Source organism: Dendrobates tinctorius, unplaced genomic scaffold, assembly GCF_039654945.1.
Source record: "Dendrobates tinctorius isolate UK_male_01 unplaced genomic scaffold, ASM3965494v1 ptg000250l, whole genome shotgun sequence".
NCBI lineage: Eukaryota > Metazoa > Chordata > Amphibia > Anura > Dendrobatidae > Dendrobates > Dendrobates tinctorius.
In genome coordinates, this window is record NW_027361917.1 from 46,482,501 (window position 1) to 46,509,041 (window position 26,541).

A 26,541-nucleotide genomic window follows, 5' to 3' on the forward strand; every position below is an offset into this window, starting at 1 on the left:
CCAGAGGAGAGAAGACTGTCCTCCGGGCTCTGGGCTCCATATCCCTGTAAAAAATAGAATTTAAAATAAAAAATATTGTTATTCTTACCTTCCGGCATCCCGCGCAGCCTTCCCGCCATTCTCCACGCTCCCGGTCCCAGTAGTCCTTTGCGAGAATGACCGTGATGGCGTCTGTTCTCGCGGGGATAGCGACGTCATCGCGAATGACGGCGAGATGTTGCAATCCCACGAGAAAGGACGCCATCGCGGTCATTCTCGCAAAGGATTACTGGGACCGGGAGCGTGGAGAGAGGCGGGAAGGCTGCGCGGACGCCGGAAGGTAAGAATAACAATATTTTTTTTTTTACATCCTATCTTTTACTACTGATGCTGCATAGGCAGCTGGTCACACTCGTCAAACACTATGTTTGACGAGTGTGACCAACCTGTCAATCAGTTCTCCAAGCGATGCTCCAGATCGCTTGGAAAACGCTAGCATTCTGCAAGCTAATTACGCTTGCAAAACGCTAGTTTTTCCGCAGGAAAATCACGGGAATTTAAAATGCAATTTTCCCGCGGAATGGAATCCAGAATTCTTGCGGTAATTTCCGCAAGAGTTCCGCTACGAGTGAACGTAGCCTAAGAAGGGCCTGGGATCAGTACCAAAGCGCAGAGTGGATTTGCCCTAATTTGCATACCAATGATCCCTTTAAGAGACCCTGGGGTCAGAACCACAGAGCTGAGTGGAAAGGGCCTAACTTCCATACTGGGTATCCCTTTAAGAGAGGCCTGGGGTCAAAACCAAAGCGCTGGATGGATTTGCTCTGACTTCCATACCAATGATCCCTTTAAGAGGGAAGATGTGCCTACGGGATGGAGGATGTTTGATATGTATATAGGTACGGGAGGGAGGGGGGGGGATTCATTTCTGTCATGTGCTCTCTGCTCCTTTTTGGGGGGCAGACAATGGCTGGGAGCTTATGTTCCCAGGGATGCTAGATTTCTCCCACCATGTCAGTATCTGCTGAGGTGTTGTCAAGTGGGAAAACTGTTGGTAATAGCAACCAATCACAGCTCAGCTTCTTTTAACCAGCTCTGGTGAAATGAGAGATGCTTAGTGATTGGTTGCAAGGAAAACTGTTGCTCATAGCAACCAATCACAGCTCCGCTTCTTTTGAACAGCTCTGGTGAAATGAAAGATGCTTCGTGATTGGTGGGTGATACACACACACATTCATTTTTATATATAGAGATACCTCTCAACGAATTCATCTAGGGGTGCAGTGATCATATTTGCACCACAGGTGTGTCACAGAATTTTATACCATTGGGCAGTAAAGAAAAAAGAATTCCATTTTTACAACAAAAATGTTGTTTTAGCACCAGATTTTACATTTTCGCAAGGGGAAATGAGTAAAAATTGCACCAAAATTTGTCACAAAATTTGTGAACGTGGAAATACTCCATATGTGGCTGTACAGAACTGCTTAGCGACACTGCGAGACTCAGGAGGGACGGATTTGACTCTTGAACAAAATTTCGTAGAATAGTTTTGAGACTCCATATGCAGAGCCCCTAGGTGCCAGAAAAATAGAATCCCCCTCATGTAACCCAAGTATGGAAATTGTACCACTCCAGAAACAAGGAGCAATGGAAGTTGCTGAGTGAAGATTGCAAATCTGCTGTTGCAATGACCAGTGCATTGTGTCCAGCTCATGCTTGTTGGGACATGAACCCCATAAATAAAGCAGACTAGTTGCTACAGAAATGCCAAAAATAGGGATTTTTGTGTGTACTCATTGCAAAATCCTTTTCTCCGAGCCAATCATTGGTGGACACAAGACTATGGGTGTCATGCTGCTTGCCACTAGAAGGACACTAAGTGAACACAGAAAAAGTCAACTCCTCCTCTGCAGTATACACCATCTCGCTGGCTGAGATTTCGCCAGTTTGGTGAAAAAGCAGTAGGAGCATTAAACAAATAACAATAACTATGTCAAAATCTAAGAATGCTACAGTAAGCCAATAGGCTAAATAGGGTGGGTGCTGTGTCCCCCAATGATTGGCTCGGAGAAAGAATTTTACGGTGAGCACACACAAAAATCCCTATTTCTCCTACACCTCATTGGGGACACAAGACCGTGGGACGTCCTAAAGCAGTCTCTGGGTGGGGAGCATACAACTGCTAATACCCTATGTACCACTGACTTAAAACTGTGGTACTGCCAATTGCAGGATGCGTCTGCCAAGAGCAGCATCCGCAGAGGCCTGAGAATGAATTTGACAATGTTTTGTCAAGGTATGCAGACTGGACCAAGTCGCAGCCTTGTAGACCTGTTCCGCCGATGCCTGGTGCCGAATGGCCCAAGAGGCGCCCACTGATCAGGTAGAATGCACCTTAATCAATGCTGGGATAGGCGTGCCCCTGACATGGTAGGATTCCTGAATAGCCGAGCGAATCCACTTGGCTAGCGTGGCTTTTGAGGTGGCTAGACCCTTCCTATGCCCCCCTGGAAGTACGAACAGGGCATCTGACTTGCGGAAGGGAGCCATCCGCGAGATGTACCGTCTAAGAGCCCTAACCACATTCAGTGTGTGGATGGCCTTCTCAATGCGATGGGCTGGTGCCAGACAGAAGGAAGGCAAAACAATTTCTTCATTGAGATGAAAGGAAGACATGACCTTGGGCAGGAAAGACGGGGACGTCCTGAGAACTGCCTTGTCTTGATGAAAATTCAGGAACGGAGGACGGCAGGACAGGGCCGCCAATTCCGAAACTCGTCTGATTGACGTAATTGCAACTAGAAAAACCACCTTCTAAGAGAGAACAGTTAGTGGTGTCCTGCAGTGGTTCAAAAGGAGCCTCCTGTAAGGCTCTGAGAACCAAGTTAAGGTCCCATGATTCCAATGGCCTTTTATAGGGAGGCGCCACATGGGAAACTCCCTGAATGAACATCTTCACTTGCAGATTAGTGGCAATTTTTCGTTGGAATAGAACTGACAAGGCTGAAATTTGGCCTTTGAGCGAGCTAAGCGCGAGGCCTGACTTTAATCCGGATTGTAGGAATTCCAATATGGAAGGAACAGAAAACACCAGAGGGGATCGACCATGGTCCTTGCACCACGAAAATAAGGTTTTCCAGGTGCGGTGATAAATGGGCATGGACATGGGCTTCCTAGCACTAATCATGGCGGAGATCACGTCGTGAGAAAAACCAGCCTATGCTAAAATCCAGGATTCAAACGGCCACACTGTCAAAGACAGGGCACCGGAGTTCTGGTGGTAAATCAGGCCCTGTGAGAGTAGATCCATGCGGTCTGGAAGCTCCCAGAGAACGTCGGCGGCCAGTTGTACTAGTTCTGCGTACCATGCCCGGCGCGGCCAATCTGGCACGACTAGGATTCACTGGTACTCCCTCTGCTCTCATTTTCTTGATGACCCTCGGGAGCAAGGGAAGATGGGGAAAATGTACGGGAGCCGGAACTGGTGCCACAGCAGAACTAAGGCGTCCGCTCCGATGACGCATGGATCGGGCAATGAATCGAGGAACCTTGTTGTTTAGTCTTGAGGCCATGAGATCCACATCCGGAGTCCCCCAGCGATGGCAAGTCTGCTGAAAGACTTCCGGATGAAGAGAACACTCTCCCGAGGCAAGGCCTTGGCGACTGAGAAAATCCGCTGTCCAATTGTCTACCCCCGGGATGTGGATTGCTGAGATAGACGAATGGTTGGTCTCGGCCCAATGGAGGATGTGACTCACTTCGTGCATGGCCATCCTGCTCCGAGTATCCCCTTGACGGTTGATATAAGCCACAGCCGTGGCGTTGTCGGATTGGATCCTGATGGGGTGACCTGCGAGGAGACGGTGGAAACTCAGTAGGGCTAATCTGATCGCTTGTGTCTCCAAGATGTTGATGGGGAGACGGGACTCCTGAATTGAGCAATGACCCTGAGACGTGTGGTGACAAAAAAAACGCACCCCAGCCCAGAAAACTTGCGTCGGTGGTCACCACCGACCATCGCACTGGGAGAAAGGACTTTCCTTGCTTCAGGGAGGATTTCAGTGTCCACCACTTGAGGGCTTGTCTGACCAGCTGGGACAGAAGGAACAGACGGTCCAGGGAGGACGGGTTCTTGTCCCAAGTCAACAGCAACGCATGTTGTAAAGAGCGGAGATGGAACTGTGCGAATGGGACTGCTTCTATCGCTGCCACCATCTTTGCGAGAACTCTCATGCTGAAACGTATTGAGTGAGAAGACGGTCGGGAAAGAGTCCGCACTCCCTGTTGTAAGGCTCAGGCCTTTTCAGGAGGGAGAATGACCAACTCACGGGAATTGTCCACGTTAATTCCCAAAAAGGAAATCTGCTGGGCCGGTGTTGGGGAAGACTTTTCGAAGTTTATTTTCCAACCCAGGCGATAAAGTGTATTTACTGTGATATTCACAGATTCCTTGCAGGCTGGAAGGGACGGACCCTTGATCAGCAGGTCGTCCAGATATGGCAGTACCACCACTCCCCGAGCGTGAAGAATGGCCATGACAGCCGCCATGACCTTGGTAAAGACCCTGGGGGCAGTGGCGAGTCCGAAGGGCAAGGCAACGAACTGGAAGTGTTCCTCGCGAATTGCAAAATGCAGGAGATGTTGGTGGGATGGGCAAATCGGGATGTGAAGGCAAGTATCTTTGATATCGATGGATGCTAGGAACTCTCCTTTTTCCATGGAGGCGACAACTGATCGGAGGGATTCCATTCGGAATCGGCATACCTTGACAAACTGATTTAACAGCTTGAGGTCCAGTATGGACCGCATCGTTCCGTCCTTCTTTGGAACCACAAAAAGGTTTTGAATAAAAACCCCTGAACCTTTCGTCTTGAGGGACCGGAATGATGATTCCGTCCCTTTGCAGCGCATGAACGGCCTGAAGGAAAGCTTTTGTCTTTGTCCTGGGAGGAGAGGACCAGAAAAAACGTGTTTGGGGGGAATTCTATTTTGTATCCGGTGGACACCAGCTCCCTGACCCATTTGTCGTGGACAACCGCGAGCCAGGTGTGACTGAATGAAAGTAGACGACCGCCTTCTTTGTCAGTGTCCACCAGATACTGCAACAAGTCATTGTGTAGAGGATCTATGGGATCTGGCTCCCCTAGATCCAGATGCCCTTGGCCTGGGCTTCCAAGAGCAGTTAGGTCTGTATGAGATCTGGGGACCTCTGTCTCCACGCGGGGACTGACCTGATCCGGAAGAGAAGGTTGTGGAGGACCAACTGGAATTGTTGCGAAAAGGACGAAAATGAGTTGGCTGTTGATTCCGAAACGGCCGGACAGCCTTTTGTTGGGGAAGGAATTTACTTTTCCCTCCAGTAGTGTCAGAAATGAGCTGGTCCAGTTTCTCTCCAAATAGATGACCAGACTGATAGGGCAGAGAAGTCAACGATCTTTTGGAGGTGGAATCCGCCCGCCAGTCGCGGAGCCATAGGGCTCTTCTAATGGAGACTGCATTAGCGGCAGCCTGAGCAGCGCAATTGGCGGCATCTAAAGAAGCATCCACTACAAAGTCCCCTGCGTGAATTATCAGCCTGGTGACACTGGTTGCCTCCGGAGGAAGATTGCTACCTTGGAAGGCAGTAATTAAGACTTCTGCCCAAGCGGCCATTGCCTTAGCCACCGCGAAAGATGGAAAAAGTGCCGCTCCAGACGCTTCGAAAACTGAGCGTGCGAGGTAGTTAATTTGACAACCGGAGGGGTTTCTGACTGAACAGCCCTCAGAAATGGATAGGAGCGTTTTAGAAGCAAGACGCGATACACCGAAGGCGACTGTAACCAATCCTTCATTATATCTGGAGCAAAGGGGTATTTAGCCTCGGTAGGCTTTTGCCCTGTGAACAGTTTATGTGGCCGGTCCCTATGTTTTTGGACAATGTCCTTAAACTCCGGATGGCTGGCAAATAGCCTGCACACACGTTTGGTCTTCTTAAATAAGATAGCGTGTTCCGGAGCGGGAATATTTTCCTCATCCAATTTCAGAATCCTGTTCACTGATTCTATAAGAGAATCAAGCGACTCTTGGTCATTTGGGGGATTCTGAGGGACTGACGTGTCAGACTCGAATTCAGAGTCATGTTCGCTAATATTAGGAGAGGGAGAGCGAGAGACAAAACTTGCCGATGCTGAAGCGCGAGCGTGACTAGGGGACGCGTCCTGGGTCCGCTTTCTAGAGACCTGACCATCCCTTGAACGAGTACAGCCCCTGCAGGTGGGCGAATCCCAGCTGTCGCCAGAGCCCTCCTCAGGCGGTAAAGGTGCGTTCTGTCTGACTTAAAGAGGATTCCCGGAGGGAGTCTAATGCCTTGGTCAGCGACTCCACAGACCGTGACAGGGAGGCATCCCACTCAGAGGGAATAAACGCAGGGAGCAACGTCACAGCGGTGGCAGATGGCATTTGAGCAAAAGACGGGTCGCAATCCGTGCATATCGGATTAGTCTGGGCACTGGGCAAGGCAGTTTTGCAAGAGGTACAAGCGGTAAAGAATGCAGTGTGCTTCTTAGTAGCCCTTCTGGCTTCCTTAGATTGAGACATAGTGCCCCTGAAAGGGTTACAGGCAAAGCCTGAGCTGCAGCTGCAGGGAATGTGCAGAGAAGGGGTTAAGCTTTGCTCTGAGGGCAGATGCAGCTTACCCACGGTCCTGATGCTGTGTCCCCAGGAGGAAGAGTGGTGGCCCTGTAGCGTCACCAGGTGCTGTCAGTCAGTGCGCGCGCCCCCGCACCAGTCACAGAGCCTGAGGCTGAAAAGGACATGGCCCCTGAGACTAGGAGGGCGCTTCTAGTACATAGCGAGAGGCGCCAAAGATGTGGGCAGTGGCGCCAGCGGTGGGTGGCGCTATATAAATTGCGGCCTAGTAGGCCGAAAAGCCGGGGACTACATTTCTGGGTCTACCCGTGGTGAGCGCCGGGAGCGGGGGGAGAGCTTCTCCCAGGGACCAGGACCCGACCCCATACCTCCAATATGGTGCTCGCACAGGCCGCGCTGTCCGGGACCTTCCATTTGCAGATCTCATCCTCCCAGTGATGTAGCAGAGCCGGAGGAGTTCTTAAAGGGGTATACCTCAATCGATCTTCCCTATGGGCAGGGGGATGGAGAGACCATGGGGCTGATACAGGGCATCCGAATCGCTCTTAAAGTCTTCTCCATGCACTCCGTGCGCTTGCCCTCGTATCCGTGTGGGGAGATCGGGACTGTAGAGGAACCGTCGCCCCGAAGAATCAGGTATGCCCCAGTCGTCGCAGGAAAGGGTACGGGGAGGTATACTCCGCGTTTTCGCCTGTTGATGGTTCGGGGAGAGCGGGCCATTGAAAGGAACCGTCGCCCCCTTCTCTCCGTTAATTAAAAAATAATTTACAGAAAATCAAAAATAGAAAATAAAAACAGTGGGGTCTGAAGTCAGGCCCAAGTGCCTCCTACAAACACTAAGCAAGAACTGGGGAAATCTCAGCCAGCGAGAGGGTGTACACTGCAGAGGAGGAGTTAACTTTCTGTGTTCACTTAGTGTCCTCCTAGTTGCAAGCAGCATCACACCCACGGTCTTGTGTCCCCCAATGAGGCATAGGAGAAAAGTGGACGCTATATGTGGTTAAGGTACACTGAGGGGCTCAGAAGGGCGGAGGAATTTGGATTTGAGAGTGCAAAATTCGATAGGTTTAGGGAGTGAGGAGCCATTTGCTCTTCCAGAGCCTTTGTGTTACAAGTAACGTGAAAGCCCCCTATATTTCCATTGCCAGATGGAACCAGGTGAAAAATTGGTTTTATCTATTTTTACTCCATACCTGGTGCGATATAAGTGATTAGACTACTTTATTCTTCGGATCGGTGCAATTACAGCGATACCAAAATTTATATAGTTGTTTTTTTTTAGGTTTGGCGACAATCACACACTGTAAGACTTTTTTATGCAAAAAAGAGAGTTTTTGAATAGCCATATTTTGAGAGCTAAAATTTGTCTAGATTTCTGCCAAGAGTCATGTGAAGACTTGTTTTTGTGTGGATGAGTTGATGTTTTTATTGGTACCATTTTTGGGTACATATTTTTTGACCTCTTTTCATTCAGATTTTTGGGAGGCAGAATGAACAAAAACCAGCAATTCATGAATATATTTTTTTTAATGCCATTCACAGTATGGTAAAATTGATGAAGCAGCCTTATTCTTCGGGTCAGTATGATTACATCGATACCACATTTATATTATTTTTTTATGTTTTGGCACTTTTACACAACAAAATTTTCTTTTCTTTTTGCATCTTTATTCTGAGAGCTATAGCTTTTTTTTTATTTCTCCAGTGACGGAGCTGCATGGCAGTTTTTTTTTTTTGTGGGACATTCGACTTTTTCATTGTGTTCACATGGCGATACCAAATATGTGTACTTTTTTTCTACATAAATGTATTTATTGTCATAGCATTTTTTCATTTTAAATTTTGTTTTTTTTTAAGCTTTTTTATTTAGTCCTTCTATGGGACTAACTTTTATTACTCTGATCGCTGATATAATACATTGCTTCTGTTAGTGCTGCACAGACGGAAGCCTCTTAGACCATAATCTTAGCTTGGTCTAACAGGCTTACCATAGCTGGCAGACTCGGATGTCATGATGATAATGATGGCCTCCTACATGTTGCGATCAATATCGATTACAGCATTTAGGGGTTAAATATCCCAGGGACATGCAGGCACCGCTCCAGCTGTGACTACAGGAACTCGCTTATAATTTACGACAAGCTCCTAGCGGAGATCACGCGGGCACAGCTTCTGTGTCCGCCCAATTGCCATGACGTAAATTTATGTTATAGTTTGTGAACCCCTTCCAGACCATGACATAAACTTACCGTATATACTCGAGTATAAGTCGATCCGAGTATAAGTCGACCCCCCTAATTTTGCCACAAAAAACTGGGAGAACTTATTGACTCGAGTATAAGCCTAGGGTGGGAAATGCTCCATAGATTATTCCCCCATATGGTGTCCTCAGAAGAAGCTCCATAGATTATTCCCCCATATGCTGCCCCCATAAGAAGCTCCATAGATTGTTCCCTCATATGCTGCCCCCACAAGAAGCTCCATAGATTGTTCCCTCATATGCTGCCCCCATAAGAAGCTCCATAGATTGTTCCCTCATATGCTGCCCCCATGCTGCTGCTGCATGTAAAAATAAAAAAAATGACATACTCACCTCTCCGTCGCTGGGTGTCAGATTCTCACCTGTCCTGCGTCCATGGCTGCTCACCGCTGCCACGTCATCAGTCAGTGACGTTCAGACTGCAGGGGGCACGGCGCGCACTAACCACGTCACCGCACCCTCTGCTGTCTGAAGTCACTGACCGATGACAGACAGCAGCAAGCAGCCATGGACGCAGGACAGGTGAGTATCGCTGTACTTACCCGTCCTGACGCTGTCTCTTGAGCCCCAAGCTTCTCCGCGCGCTCTCTTCCTGCCTTCAGCGGTCATGTGGTACCGCTCATTAAAACTCATGAATATGCGCATATTCATGAGTTTTAATGAGCGGCACCACGTGACCGCTGAAGGCAGGAAGAGAGAGCACAGGGAGAAGCTGGGGGCTCAAGAGACAGCGTCAGGACGGGTAAGTATGACCTGACACATCGCCCCCTCCGACCCCCTTTGTATATGACTCGAATATAAGACGAGAGGGGGACTTTCAGCCCAATTTTTTGGGCTGAAAATCTCGACTTATATTCGAGTATATACGGTACGTCAAATTATAATAACGGGCACCTTATTATTATTTATTTAAATAGCACCATTGATTACATGGTGCTGTACATGAGAGCGGGTTACATACAAAATTACAGATATCACTTACAGTAAACAAACTAACAAAGAGACTGATACAGAGGGGAGAGGACCCTGCCCTTTTGGGTTTACATTCTACATGATGGTGGGGAAGGACACAGTAGGTTGGGGGGTTGCAGCAGCTCCCTTGTTGGTTGAGGCGGTAGCTTCGGTAGTGGTGAGGAGGTAACGGGGTCATTGCAGGCTGTAAGCTTTCCTGAAGAGGTGGGTTTTCAGGTTCTGTCTGAAGGATCCGAATGTGGTTGATAGTCGGACGTGTTGGGGCAGAGAATTCCAGAGGATGGGGGATATTCGGTAGAAGTCTTGGAGGAGGTTGGGTGAGGAGCGAATAAGTGTGGAGGAGAGAAGGCGGTTTTGGGAGGACTGGAGATTACGTGATAAAAGGTATCGAGAGACTAGTTCAGAGACATATGGAGGATACAGGTTATAGATGGCCTTGTAGGACAGTATTAGTAATTTGAACTGGAAACGCTGAGGGAATGGGAGCCAGTGAAGAGATTTGCAGAGGGGAGAAGCAGAGGAGTAACGAGGGCAGCAGAGTTAAGGATGGACTGGAGAGGTGCGAGGGTGTTAGCAAGGAGGCAACAGAAAAGGATGTTGCAGTAGTCGAGCCGGGAGATAAGGGCGTGCACAAGCATTTTAGTAAATTGAAGGTTGAGGAAAGGATGGATTCTGGAAATATTTTTGAGCTGGAGGCGACAGGAGGTAGAAATAGCTTGCATGTGCGGTTTGAAGGACAGGGCAGAGTCAAGGGTTACTCCGAGGCAGCGGACTTCTGGTACGGGGGTAAGCGTGATGTTGTTAATTGTGATAGGTCAGGTAAGGAAGATCTGTGAGATGGGGGAAAGATGATGAGTTCAGATTTGCCCACATTGAGTTTGAGGAAGCGAGAGGAGAAGAAGGAGAATACGGCTGATAGACACTCCGGGATTCTGGACAGCAGAGAGGTGACGTCAGGGCTAGAGAGGTAGATCTGGGTGTCATCAGCATAAAGGTGGTACTGGAATCCATGGGACTTTATGAGTTGCCCCAGGCCAAGTGTATATATTTAGAAAAGTAGGGGTTCTAGAACAGAGCCTTGGGGGACTCCAACAGAGAGAGGGTGGGATGAGGAGGTAGTGTGGGAGTGGGAGACGCTGAATGTGTGGTTGGAAAAGTATGAGGAGATCCAGGATAAGGCGAGGTCTTTGATGCCAAAGGAGAGGATCTGTAGTACTGTAGGAGGCAGTGGTCAACTGTGTCGAAAGCAGAGGACAGGTCTAGAAGCAGGAGTATAGAGTATTGTCCGTTAGCTTTGGCTGTAAGTAGGTCGTTAGTAATTTTGGTCAGGGCGGTCTCAGTGGAGTGATGGCGGCGGAAACCAGATTGTAGATTGTCGAAGGGCAAGTTAGATGAGAGGTGGGAGGAACGTACAGAGTGGACGTGCTGCTCAAAGAGTTTGGAAGCGAATCGTAGCAGCGATATTGGGCGATAGCTGGGTCGAGGGTTGGCTTTTTAAGGATAGGCGTGATTGTGGCATGTTTGAAAGCAAAGAGAAGGCACCGGAAGTTAGTGATGGGTTGAAGAGGTGGGTTAGGAATGGGATAAGAGTGGTGGTGAGGTTGGGGAGGAGGTGGGATGGGATGGGGTCGAGTGCACAGGTTGTGAGATGTGATTTGGAGAGGAGACAATTAAGCTCCCCTTCAGTGATGATGGATAGGGAGGTTATAGGGTAACACCTTTTCTCACCCCGGTGTCCTCTCTCATTCCCCTAAGCCTTTCGCTCTCCATATCATTACAATGCAGTCAAGGATTTTCAGTACCTGAAACTTCTGGATCCCATTGATCTGTGAGAAGACCATATTATTGTCCTGCAGAGCTTTTGCGATAATGTCCAATACATCCTGCCACTAGAGAGAAATGTATAATTGAGCAATATATATTGACATGACAAGCATTACCGCTCACACAGGAGTATTACTGGGATAAGCAAAGTAAGAGGCAAATTGGAAAAAGTACATAATAAGAAGTTCTACAATAATGCCTACGTATCACAAGATCCCTTTACCCACATTAACTTATCGCCCACATACTTTACCACAAGGCAGGTCACACTGACGACAAAATGAGACGTGTACAAACATTTTATATTTGGAAAAACATGGTTTCTTTTGCCTCAGCGGATGAATATACTGTTAGGCATAATGTTAAGCTGTCCTTTCTTGGCTGCCATTGGATGCTTTCTTTTATATTGCGGGGTCACAAGTCCCAAATTTCCCTGTAAGTGGGTGGAATATTTTGAGAAAGTATAAGAAGTTTCTAATCTGACATCCTCTGCAGCTCCTACATTTCATGTGGCACTGGGAGAAGCCGTCCAAGGCAGACACAGGACTAATGTTGTATCACCCTATTGTCCCTGGCCCGGATTCTCTATATTTTGTCAGCATGTTTTAGAGAAAAATTTACCTGGCTGCAATCATGCAGCTGAGCTCTGAATCAAGCTGCCTATCGTTTGGGCAGAATTAATCAGGAGACAGGTTCCCTTTAATATTTATTTTGCCCCAAAACAGCATATTAAAGAGAGTCTGTGACAATGACACATCTATACACATAATGACATTTAAGGCAAATTTGGACCCCCCAGGAAAAAGGCACACGCAGCCGAAACGCGCGTAGGGGTCGTGGCACCTGCAGGCCTGAGGTATCTATTAAGTTTTACAACTTATGCCCACCTCCCTTTAATATCTTAAGGTTTAACCTTGCTTGGTAATCTCATTCTATTAAGTATGACCTAGCATCTATTTGAAAGGTTTCCTCATGTGTGGGTGTATTACATTATACTCTTGCTTTATTTCTTTGTCTCTGGTCTGCGGTGCCCTCTCTTTTGGTATCATTCACCATTTTATCATTCCCTTTATTTTTTTCATGTTTATCTCTGTTATGATTGTTTAGTAAACTATACTTTTTAAATAAATTTTGGTTCTTTAGTGCAAATTTCTCTATAGGTTTTCAAATAATGACATTTACCTGAAATGCTAATAGATTTACACTATGGTTAAGACAAACCCAGGAGCCCTCCAAAAGTGCCACATTAGGTGCAGAAAGCAATATACTAGTTCTATGTAGACACCTCAGGTAACATGACCTCTATAAGGGCTGCTGATTGGAAGCGAAGAGACCATGTGATCTGTTGTAGTGACCGGTTCTTTGTAGCTTGAATTCGTACACTTACTGTAGAGAAGACCAGTGATTTTGCCCCTGGATCCAGAGATTGGATTTTCATAAGTGTTCTGACAACTGCCTCAACTTTTGTGGAATGACTCCCCTTTAAAGAAAATGAAAATAAGAGATATAACAAGTTCCAATTCCTCTCCAAATAAAATGAAACCTCTCTGAAAACTGAAAGATTAGAGACAATTTTCATTTCATCATGCTCTATGTACTGTACACTGATCATCTTCTTTGCGACGACCATTCCTTTAGAAGACATTTTAGTGCATTTCTAGGCTGTCACTTGTGTAACATTATATATAATCTTTTTATGCAGAAGTATTATGTAAAAAATGCTTTTTTTATTAAAAGACACAAGGCATTTATCTGGACAGGAGTCCTTTATCTGGCTTGCTTCACTTCATTCAGCTCTACTGGAACTCCCCATGGAGGTTATTTTCACAGTACACCAGGCTGGTTTGGTTGTACCCACTGGAATCCACTATCGTATAATTGGAGTTGTGCCTATAGCAAAACTTTTCTAGGCGAGAATATTTTCTACTACTTTTCATTAGGTTGTGGCACATTCCAAGGCACACCCAGGTTTTATAGGCAAGGTTAGTCCACACGTTGTCCAATATTTAGGACCCAATCTTACTACAGGACCCAGATCATCTAATAATATATTATGTTATTCTTATTTCTATTATTATATTGTCCCTTCCACTAAACTACTAAGTCCATCTCGCAGTCACTGGCTCCGAGATTATCCACATCAATAATAGGGATAGTAGTAAGCACGGAGGCTCAGTGGTTAGCAGTGCAGCACCGAAATCCGGAGCTCAAATCCCACCAAGGACAACATCTGCTAGAAGTTTGTATGTTCTCCCCGTGTTTGCTTGGGTTTCCTCCGGTTCTCCGATTTCCTACCACACTCCAAAAACATACTGATAAGGAATTTAGGTTGTGAGCCGCCGTGGTCCCCAATGATAATGAGATTTGTTAGCACTGTGGAATTAATGGAGCTAAATGAGGTTGTAAAATGAATAAATAAAATACCTGAATGGCATTAATGCTGCATATGACTTTCATAAATTATATGTTTTACATATGTTTCGTTTAATGAGTTTAGGAATTTATTAACAGGTTTAAAAGTCCATCAGCATCAGAAACACCTCATTCCATAAATTTATTCATTGTGTTATGCTGTGTAATTGCCCATTATGTTTGGTGCAAATATTATCTCTTATCCATCATTTATTATTAGTAATGCCATACATTCAGCAGCGTTGTTTAGTTACACTCTTGTGCCTTGTCATTTCCCACCACCCCTACACTCTGACCCTGGTGCAGGTCGGCTCAGTGGTTTAGCGCCATTCTCCTCATTATATATTTGTATCAATCACCCTGCCAGTCTGTGGTTTAATTAGATGGAAACGCGTTATTTTTGCACAATACAAAACGTGACGTACTACAAGTCTCCAGATTGCTGGTAGTGCCTACAGTGTCTGTAAGCTTCTCCTCCATCCTATGGTCATTTAATCTACATTCCACCAGGCACATACGTCTTAAAGGGGTTTTCCAATATCGGAAAACCTCTCTCCTCTTGCTGAAGTTTGTTTCCAGCGTGATGCATCAAACTTTTCTACCTATCTGTTGCTGAGGAGTCTGCGCAACTCTTTTACATGGCAGCCTGTGCTGTGAGTACTGACCAAGTTTCCATAAACACTTGATACGCATGATAATGTCTTCAAGATGAATACGGTAGGAGTTAGGCTGGTTTCACATTAGCGTTTCTGTGCGCAGCGCATCGTGCACATCCGTGCGCATGCGTCAAGCGTTCCTATGTTTAACATGGCGTGCGCATGGTCTTGCATTTGCATGCGTTTTCGTACGCATGCGGTTTTTTTCAGGTGTGCGTCTAGACGCGCCAGACGCAACCTGTTGCATTTTTGGGTCCATCCAACGGCGTTAAAAAAACGCATACGTTCGCTTGCGCACGGAATGCGTCAAAAAAACGCATTACAGTCTACGGGAATGCAGGCGTGCGCATGGACATGCGTACGCCTGCGTTTGCGTGCACATGTGTTTTAAGAGTAAAAACATGTCTACACAATGGAGAACGAATGTGCAAAAAAAGCTAATGTGAAATTAGCCTTAGGCCTCTTTCACACATCAGGTTTTCGCCGTCAGGCGCGATCCGGCGCTTTTGACAAAAACCGGATCCGGCGAAATGCAATGCCGGATCCGGTTTCCCCCCCATTGACTTGCATTAGAGCCGGATGGCCATGCGTTTCATCCGATTTTCGCCGGATCCGGCAATGTGACGCGATCCGGCGTCTGGAAAAAACGGCTACTGTAACGTTTTTTGTCTCCGGCGAAAAAGCCGGACACGCCGGATCCGGCTTTTTCATACAATGAAAGCCTATGAGCGCCGCAATGCGCCTGATCCGGCGACAGCCGGATCCGGTGGCCGGATCCGTTTTTTTTGGTCTGAGCATGCTCAGTAGCTCTGCCCACAAGACACATATAAAAGCAAGACAGTGGGACCCTCAGCCACACCCAACATGCCACCCAAGCCAAGAACCAGGAGCAGGAGAAGGCAGCAGACATCTGCAGCAGCACCATCAGCACCACCCCAAATGGAGCAGCATGCTGAACAACGGGAGGGGAGTCCAGCAGCAGATGAGAGACGGTAATTATCAAATCCCCCATTCCTCCAAACTAGGGCTATGGAATATCAAGATATTCATTGGCCCTTTGTTTCTCTTTATTCAACAGCCGCCCAATAGATGAAGCAGCAGCAGCAATGGCAGCAGCAGGAACACCACCCACAGCCATGGAGTCTGGCCATCAGGAAGACAGCACATCTTCTTCTGGGAGCCCTCCCTCGCATCGTCAGCGTTTGACGGTAAGTTTTTATTTCCAAAATCCATCATCTCTGTAATATATGTCTATTCATTGCCTTTTATTTCAAAACAGGAATCACAAGATGAAGAGGAGCTCCAAGAAGAAGAAGGAAGGGGTGGACAGACACTTGGAGTGGGCTCACAATTGGTAAGTTTTTTGCATCAAACGCAGAAATACAACATCACACTACACACAACACATAGAAAACAATGTTCTGCAGACCACACACAGCAAACAAATGCCTACATCCAAAGACATAACATTTTTTGTTTTCTTCTCTAGTCTTCCCAATCTGGTGCTCAGCCACGAGGTCCTCGCAGTGCCTCCCAGGGTCGTCGGCGACAGCAACGCGGCGGTCACCAGCGTGTAAGTATAAATATTTTTGCTTTGTTTTTTTGCACTTTTTATTTCATTTCTTTTGTGGAGGCTAATTATGTTATTTTTGTCTTTTTCTTTAACAGCCTTCACAGCGTGCTCCCGACTCTGACGGTGAGGATGGAGGAATCGATGTGGACCACCTCATCGATCTCGTCAGAGAAAGGGAGCCGCTCTGGAATATGGCTGACCGCCGCAACGCTGACCTTATCGTTACCCGACGACTCTGGGAGGAAATCTGTTCGCTCCTTGTGGACCGCTGGGAGGACCTCGAAGCTCGGGCCCAGATTAAAGAGCGCAAGTATATACAGTACCGGTTGCTTGATTTAAATCAGTGTTTCCCGAACTCCAGTCCTCGTGGTCCCCACGGATCATGTGTTCAGGATTTCTATTTACTTTGGAAATCCTGAAAACATGACCCCTGGGGACCATGAGGACTGGAGTTTGGGAAACACTGATGTTGTATACTAACCACTTTGTCCTTTCTCGTTTCAGGGGAGAGAATTGTGAAGCGGTGGCGGTCTGTGAGGGATCGTTTCAAGAAGGAGTTCAATAAAGAGATGCGGGCCCCGAGTGGATCTGGAGGACGCAGGAGCAAGTACAAGTACGCACGAGCCCTGTCGTTCCTCCGGGATACAATGCTCACCAGAAGGTAAATATTACACACCACATGTGACAAAAAAAATGTTTAGATGTAACTTTTTTTTTTTTCAGCCATGGCCATACCATGTCACTATTTTAATTGTTTTTTTTTCCTCTTTATTCCACAGCACGGTGAGCAGCACTCGGGAGCCTGCACGATTGGACCCTTCTGAGGCGATCCCTGAGGAGACCGGCACCGAGGGACACCTCGACCGCCCTGGTACATCTGCACCTTCCCAGCCTTCCCACACATTCGACCCATCTGTCCCATCCACCAGCACAGGAGCATCGTGGCCACCAACATTACATGAAGCTGCTGGTGAGGAGATCGCTTTCCCTTTACCCCACCCTTCTGCCCCTGCCACCTCTAGTACACCTGCGGGTACTGGGCGGCAGCGGCAGAGGGGTCAGGAAAAGAGTTATGCGCCAGAGTTCTTGCATCTGAATGCATCTTTCCAGAACTGTCTAAAAGTCTTGTCAGAGCAAATCTCCGCAGGCTTTCAGCAGATCAACTCCAGCATTCTGGAGGTGAAGACACTTCTGCAAACCATGCATTCAGAAGCAAGATCTTCGCCAAACCACACCTTTTTCAGGTCTGTTGTGGAGCGCATGGCAACACTATCTCCTACCCAGCAGATGCATGTAATGCATTCGTGCCACGGTGCTCTACAGCAGGTTACCTCCCAACCTCCACCTCCCACCACTGTAGTTCCTCCACCTGCACCCCCTCCAGCCACTTTTCATCCTCCCCCTCCTATTACATCTGCACCCCCTCCAGCCACTTTCCATCCTCCCCCTCCTATTACATACCAGCAACCTCCCCAGTACCAGCAACCTCCCCAGTACCAGCAACCTCCCCAGTACCAGACATCTCCCCACTTCCAGCAACCTGCCCCGTACCAAACTCCTTCCCCGTACCAAACTCCTTCCCCATACAACTTTCCATCAACATCATCTGTTCCTACAGTCCCTGCCCAACCCTCCACTCCACCGCCCACCACCTCTTCTGCCTCCCACATGTCCACCCATTCTGTAGCTTTTTCCACACCATCACCTCTAACTGTTCCTTCCCCACCACGATCCCAGTCCTCTCTCCACACTCCCATTGTCGAAGTGTCCCGCAGCCCCTCCAGCAGTATTTCCACCCCACACTACACAGATTTATGATGTGTTTTGTAATAAAAATGCCCAGTTGGTTTCAAACCTTTATTAAAAAAGTTTTTTTAACTTTAAAAACAGTTTACAAAAAAAAAATATTTTAAATAAAAGTTAAATTATTGTTTACACTGGTTGTCTGTCATTTCTTTCAGCGGCGAAATATGTTTAAAAAAAAGGTTAAATACAGGGTATTTAAAAGGTAAAAAGGTATTCAAAACCAGGTATATAACTGTGGGTAAATTTTAGCTTTTTGCCACAGTTGTGTTCCTGGTTGTGTTTGAAGCAAAGTATTTCACCTAAAAAGTTGTGTTTATTGTTGGTGATTTCCTAACAATGTACACAACTTTTGTTAAAAGGTGAAATACTTTGCATAAAACACAACCCGGTACACACCTGTGGCCTAAAGCTAAAAATAGAGACCATGACAAGATAGCCAACTTTGGTTGGCAAAGGTATATATTGTTGGTACAGAAGGTACACAAGTTTGGTTAGGGCACAAATCTTTCACACTCTGTCATCCTGCCAGTGTACTCTGCCTTGAGGTGACATAAAGTATAGTGCAAAATTGTCCCTCATTACTGAAACCGTCACAGAACTTCTAGTGGTAATGTCATGGTAATCTTGCAAGGTGGTTTCTTCAGAGGTGTCCTCAATGGAAATGGTTTCCTTGCAGATAACAAAATTGTGGAGTACCACGCAAGCTTTGATCACCTCGTCAACAGTTTCTGTCTTGAGGTTGATCGCAGTCAATAGGACCCGCCATTTGGCTGTCAGAATACCAAAGGTACATTCAACCATTCTTCTTGCTCTTGTGAGGCGGTAATTAAAAATGCGTTTTGGTCTTGTCAATCCTCTGCTAGAGTACGGTTTCAAAAGGTGTTCTGACAGCTGGAAGGCTTCATCCCCTACACAGACAAATGGCATAGGTGGACCAGATGTTTGCGGCAGCGGTCTAGGTGGTGGGAACTGGAAGGTGTTTCCATACAGTTTACGCCCCATGGCAGACAGTTTGAAAACTTGAGAGTCATTGGAGCGGCCATAGGCCCCAATATCAACAGCAATAAATTTGTATTCCGCGTCAGCGATGGCCATGAGGACAATTGAAAAATATTTCTTGTAATTGAAATATTCCGATCCCGATCCGGCTGGCTTTACAATGCGGATATGTTTCCCGTCCACAGCGCCCAAGCAGTTGGGAAACTGACATATCTGTTGAAACTTGTCAGCAATTTCAATCCACCTCTCTGTTGTGGGCTCTGGTAAAAACTCTTCAGCTAAGGAGTCCCACAGTGCACGGCATGTGTACTTCACTATTCCAGATATGGTGGAAATCCCGAGTCTGTACTGGAAATGCAGTGACAAAAGGGATTCTCCAGTTGCAAGAAATCTGTGGGGAATTAAAAAACAATAAATTAGTTTTAAATCACAGCATTACATACCAAAACTCAGCTATAACACTTGGAGATACAAACTACCACCAACAAGATTGCAGTGAAAGTGTGCTCTGATACGATCACATCCAATAAATGTGGCTTACCTTAAAGTCACCATCAGACGCTCTGCGGGTGAAACAGAGAAGCGGCAATAGGTGTCCGCTTTTCTTATGAGGTGTGCAATGCGCTCCACCAAGTAATCAAAATTCTCCATTTTCATCCAAACATATCCAAAAAATTTATCCGGGTTTCGTCGAAGGTCCATGCAGAGTGTAGAATAGACCCCACGCGTCATTCTCTTTGCTGTGATGGGGTGGATCCACAAACGTAGTCTACGATGCCTGATGCGCTGCTGTCTCGCTCTCTCCTTCTCCAGAACAATCACCCTCAAACGATTCGCCTCCGCTATAAAATCCGCCAAATTCTTCAAAATATTTCCAATGACAACATCCATCTTCGCCAGTAACTTGCTCTTCTCTCCAACCTGCACTTTCTCCTCTACAACCTGTCAAAGAAGGGCTGTAGGAACACGCTATATATAGTTTTCCAGTAGCCAATCCCGTTCGGAAGGCCACAAGGGTCAATTTTAAAAACCGGATCCGGCGTAATCCATTGAAAAACGGATAGAAAAACGGATGAACCGGATGAGACGGATCCGGTTTTGTCTGTCAAGAACAAGACGGATCCGGCAGAAAACCGGATCCGGCACATCAGGTTTTACAAAACATTTGCTGGATCCGGCGTTCCGGCACGACGCCGGATCGCGCCTGACGCCGAAAACCTGATGTGTGAAAGTAGCCTAACACATTCATCCAGTTGCTCTGCATACACCAATTTTATTCACACATGATCGCTATGAATGTATGCAAAAGGGAAAGGCTGCACAAAAATGAAGCAACGGTACAAGAATAAGGTCTCGAGCTGAAGAAATGTTGCAACTTGCATCTCAGGGGGTCCAAAGAATAAAGTTGATGATGGCAATGTTGGAGTTGAAAAGCTGACAGAGGGGATCTCAAACGCCTTAGATTCTGCTGTTGCTTGTGGCGGCTAAAGGATTAAACAACTGTGATAGTCCTCATCTTTGATCCCGTCAAGCTAAACTTCTAATGTGATGATAAAAAGGGTGTGTAAAAAATTGTCACCAGAGGGTAAGGGTACGTCATGGTGTGCAAAGTAACCTGCCAGAATTGAATTTTGTTAGGGTATGTGTCTTACAGGCTGATTCTGCAAAGGTAAAAAAAATTAAACAAAAAATGAACATATGCAACTTCAATTAGTGTTTGAAGAAACACAAGAAAAAGCACCATCATTTTTCTGTAGCATCTTCCTCAGTTGATAACTTGGTGGGTACGCCGGCGTCTATAAGCTGCCATGTACACATACCCTTAAACAGTTTTCTCATTTTGTTAGGCCACCACTCACCCCTATCTATGTTAGTACAACTAAGCTGGCCGTATACATGTGATAGCAGTCAGCCAACACACCATACATAAGTGTTCGGCTCGGTTGAACGTTCATGTCTTTTCAGTGGGGTTAGAGCAGACTAGCAGAAGCTTAGTGAAGAGGGAACTAAAGGGTCAACTGAACTGAATTACCCGATCCTTGTATCCCCTGACATCTCCACTCAGAGCAGAGTCAGAGACGTTCCTCAGCTGATAGCAGGTTCCTGAGCATTGGTCCAGACTCCTGCTCTAGTTTCTATAGTTACTGCTACTGATTGTCTTCCAGGTTCAAAAAGCTCTACAGTATATGGAAATCCTGGAGATCTGACAAAACTGTAGCTATAGCAACCACAGCAACGACAAACAGCAGTGCAAGGGGTTAATGGTATCCTGATATTGCATCCAGGATAATATATTCACTTGTGGTATATTGTACCGGTTCTATACACTGTGTTCCAAATTATTATGCAAATTGGATTTAAGTGTCATAAAGATGTAATTTTTTGTTTTTCAAATAAACTGGTGTTGTGTATCAGGGCTCTTTGGATCACTGAAATCAATCTCAAATGCCTGTGATAATTAGTTTACCAGGTGAGCTCAATTAAAAGAAAACTACTTAAGAATGATGTTCCACATTATTAAGCAGGGCACAGGTTTCAAGGAATTTAGGAAATAAAAAGGATCTTTCTGCTGCTGAAAAGCATCAAATAGTGCAATGCCTTGGTCAAGAGATGAAAACATTAGATATTTCCCAAAAATTTAAACGTCATCATTGTACTGTTAAGAGATTTGTGGTTGATTCTGAGCACAGACATGTTTGTGCTGATAAAGGCAGAATGAGGAAGGTTTCTGCCAGGCAAGTTCATTGGATTAAGAGAGTGGCTGCTAAAAAGCCATTACAAACCAGCAAACAGATATTTAAAGCTGCTGGTGCCTCTGGAGTCCCTCGAACCTCAAGGTGTAGGATCCTTCAAAGGCTTGCTGTGGTGCATAAATCTACTATTCGGCCACCCCTAAACAGTGTTCACAAACAGAAATGGTTGCAGTGGGCCCAGACATACATGAAGACTAATTTTCAAACAGTCTTGTTTACTGATGAGTGTCGAGCAACCCTGGATGGTCCAGATGGATGGAGTAGTGGATGGTTGGTGGATGGCCACTATGTCCCAACAAGGCTGCGACATCAGCAAGGAGGTGGAGGAGTCATGTTTTGGGCCGGAATCATGGGGAAACAGCTGGTAGGGCTCTTTAAGGTTTCTGAAGGTGTGAAAATGACATCTGCAAAGTATATAGAGTTTCTGACTGACAGCTGTCTTCCATGGTATAAAAAGCAGAAACGTGCCTTCAGGAGCAAATTCATCTTCATGCATGACAATGCACCATCTCATGCTGCAAAGAATACCTCTGAGTCATTGACTGCTATAGGCATAAAAGGAGATAAACTCATGGTGTGGCCACCATCTTCCCCTGACCTCAACCCTATAGAGAACCTTTGGAGTATCATCAAGCAAAAGATCTATGAGGGTGGGAGGCAGTTCACATCCAAACAGCAGCTCTGGGAGGCTATTCTGACTTCATGCAAAGAAATACAAGCAGAAACTCCCCAAAAAACTCACAAGTTCAATGGATACAAGAATTGTGAAGGTGATATCAAAGAAGGGTTCCTATGTTAACATGTAACTTGGCTTGTTAAGCTATTTAACTCCAAAATATCCTTTTTGTTCAGTAAATGTGACCTCCTAATGCTGCAAATTCCACAAATGAGCATTTTCAGTTCTTTAAAACATATCAAATGTTTAGAAATTCTACTGTGCCTAATAATTTGGAACAGTGCAATTTGAGCTTTTATTCATTTTGGAGATTATACTGTTATTATTGGGAGGTTTCTTCAATAAAATTTGATGTATACTCTAACCGGTGATGACTTTTATTAGACTGACTGTCATTTGTACCGACTATTTAGGAAAATCAGAGAAAAATATCATTTGCATAATAATTTGGAACACAGTGTATACTGACAATTACCATTCACATACATAGTACAATTATTTAACCAGTTCATCTCTGGACTGTTTTACCCCCTTCCTGGCTTGGCACATTTTCGAGTTTTATCATATATGCACTTTTCTAGTTCGGATATTCAAATAATTTTTGTCTCTTTTTTCGCAATCCATGGGGATTCATTTTGATGTAATATTTTTTTTCTGATATTGGGGAAGATGTTAAGAAATATAGAAAATGTGTATTTTTCATTATTTTATGACCACTAAGGACTGCTAAAAATTATCTTAAATTGTGTTCCCTTTTCCATACACACAAGTTACAGGGGGTATGGAATGTATTCAGACCCCTTTTACATTTTTCACTCTTTCATTGCAGATATTTGGTAACTTCAAAAAAAGTTCCTTTTTTTCTCATTAATGTACACTTTGGACCCCATCTTGACTGAAAAAAAAACAAATGTAGAAATTTTGCAAATTTATTTTAAAAAAACAACTGAAATATCACATGGTCATAAGTATTCAGACCCTTTGCTCAGACACTCATACTTAAGGGTCCCGTTTCACATAGCAACGCACCAGAGATCCCAACAACGATACGACCTGGTAGGGATCGCTGGTGCGTCGCTACATGGTCGCTAGTAAGCTGCCAAACAGGCAGATCTCTTCAACGACGCACCAGTAATCCCGACAACGATACGACCTGGTAAGGATTGCTGGTGCGTTGTTATACATCAGCTATTCTGAACGATTCCAGCCTGCGTCCTGAGTTCTGCGTTGCCAACGAGGTCGCTCGTCGGTGTCAAACACAGCGATGCATGCTGGCCAGCGGGACGCTGACGATGAAAAAATGCCCCAGGACATTCGAGCACGATCAGCGATATCCAGCGGAGGGGCGGTCGCTGCTATGTGTCACATGTAGCGAGATCACTGGCGAGATCACCGTTGCGTCTCAAAATCGGTGACACATCAGCAATCTCGCTAGCGATCTCGCTATGTGAGACGGGGCCTTAAATCACATGCTGTCCATTTCCTTGTGATCCTCCTTGAGATCGTTCTACTCCTTCATTGGAGTCCAGCTGTGTTTACTTAACCTGATAGGACTTGATTTATAAAGGCGCACACCTGTCTATATAAGACCTCACAACTCACAGTGCATGTCGGACCAAATGAGAATCATGAGGTCAAAGGAACTGGCCAAGGAGCTCAGAGACAGAATTGTGGCAAGGCTCACATCTGGCCAAGATTACAAAAGAATTTCTGCAGTACTCAAGGTTTCCAAGAGCACAGTGGCCTCCATAAACCTTAAATGGAATAAGTTTGGGACCACCAGAAGTCTTCCTAGCAATCATGAGTCTAACTGAGCAATCATGAGAGAAGAGCCTTGGTGAGAGAGGTAAAGAAGAATTCCAAGATCACTGTGGCTGAGCTCCACAGATGCAGTAGGGAGGTGGGAGAAGGTTCCACAATATCAACTTCACTGCAGCCCTCCGCCAGGGACTTTATGGCAGAGTGGTCTGACAGAAGCCTCTCCTCAGTGGCAGACATATGAAAGCCTGCATAGAGTTTGCTAAAAAACACATGAAGGACTCCCAGACTATGAGAAATAAGATTCTCTGGTCTGATGAGATGAAGATAGAACTTTTTGGTGATAATTCTAAGCGGTTTGTGTGGAGAAAACCAGGCACTGCTTATCACCTGCCCAATACAATCCCAACAGTGAAACATGGTGGTGGCAGCATCATGCTATGGTGGTGTTTTTCAGATGCAGGGACAGAACGACTGGTTGCAATTGAAGGAAACATGAATGTGGCTGAGTACAGAGATATCCTGGATGAAAACCTCTTCCACAGTGCTCTGGACCTCAGACTTGGCTGAAGGCTCACCTTCCAACAAGACAATGACCCCAAGTTCACAGCCAAAATACAAAGGAGTGGCTTCAGAACAACTCTGTGACCATTCTTGACTGGCCCAGCCAGAGCCCTGACCTAAACCCAATTGAGCATCTCTAGAGAGACCTGAAAATGGCTGTCCACCAATGTTCACCATCCAACCTGACGGAACTGGAGAGGTTCTGCAAGGAAGAATGGCAGAGGATCCCAAATCCAGCTGTGAAAAACTTGTTGCATCATTCCCAAGAAGACTCATGGCTGTACTAGCTCAAAAGGGTGCTTCTACTCAATACTGAGCAAAGTGTCTGAATACTTATTATGACCATGTGATATTTCAGTATTTCTTTTTTAATAAATTTGCAAAAATGTCTACATTTCAGTTTCTTTTCAGTCAAGATGGGGTGCACAATGTACATTAATGAGAACAAAAATGAACTTTTTTGAATTTAACAAATGGCTGCAATGAAACAAAGAATGAAAAATGTAAAGGGGTCTTAATATTTTCCATACCCACTGTACAATGATATTAGTCTGATTGGACAGAAATAGGTAAGGTATGTGTGTGTAGTGCAGACTAAATGATACAGGTGCTTCTCACAAAAATAGAATATCATCAAAAAGTTAATTTATTTCAGCTCCTCAATACAAAAAGTGAGACTCATTATATAGAGTCATTATAAACAGAGTGATCTATTTCAAGTGTTTATTTCAGTTAATGATGATGATTGTGGCTTACAGCCAATTAATACCCAAAAGTCATTATCTCAGTAAATTAGAATAATTAACAAAAAACACCTGGATAGGCTTCCTAAGCATTTAAAGAGGTCCCTTAGTCTGTTTCAGTAGGCTCCACAATCATGGGGAAGACTGCTGACTTGACAGATGTCCAGAAGGCAGTCACTGACACACTCCAAAAGGAGGGTAAGTCACAAAAGGTGCACAAGCAACCGGGATAACCTCAGCCTTGAAAACATTGTTAAGAAAGGGCCAATCAAAAATTTGGGGGAGATTCACAAGGAGTGGACTGCTTCTGGAGTCATTGCTTAAAGAGCCAACACACAGACGTATCCAGGACATGGGCTACAAGTGTCACATTCCTTGTGTCAAGCCACTCATGACCAATAGACAACGCCAGAAGCGTTTTACCTGGGCCAAGGGAAAAAAAGAACTGGACAGTTGCTCAGTGGTCCAAGGTGTTGTTTTCAGATGAAAGTAAATTTTGCATTTCATTTGGAAATCAAGGTCCCAGAGTCTGGAGGAAGAGCGTAGAGGCACACAATCCAAGCTGCTTGAGGTCTAGTGTGAAGTTTCCACAATCAGTGATGGTTTCCTGAGCCACGTCATCTGCTGGTGTAGGTCCACTGTGTTTTATCAAGACCAAAGTCAGTGCAGCCGTCTACCAGGAACTTTTAGAGCACTTCATGCTTTTCTCTGCCGACAAGCTTTTTGGAGATGGAAATTTCATTCTCCAGCAGGACTTGGCACCTGTCCACACTGCCAAAAGTACCAATATTTGATTTAAAAACAACAGTATGACTGTGCTTGATCGGCCAGAAAACTCGCCTGACCTTAACCCCACAAAGAATCTATGGGGTATTTGTCAAAAGGAAGATGAGACACACCAGACTCAACAATGCAGACGAGTTGAAGGATGCTATC

The 26,541-nt window shown here is 45.7% G+C and overlaps 1 protein-coding gene across 1 annotated transcript in view; it reads right to left on the bottom strand.

The window, feature by feature from the left end:
• Positions 1–26,541, bottom strand: part of SHPRH (SNF2 histone linker PHD RING helicase) — a 217,747-nt gene that overhangs the window by 15,847 nt on the left and 175,359 nt on the right. The window contains exons 26-27 of the mRNA XM_073557668.1: positions 13,053–13,145; positions 11,644–11,730 (exon numbers count right to left, since the gene is read on the bottom strand). Coding sequence (XP_073413769.1) covers positions 11,644–11,730; positions 13,053–13,145 — 180 coding nt within the window. The remainder of the gene's footprint in view (positions 1–11,643; positions 11,731–13,052; positions 13,146–26,541) is intronic.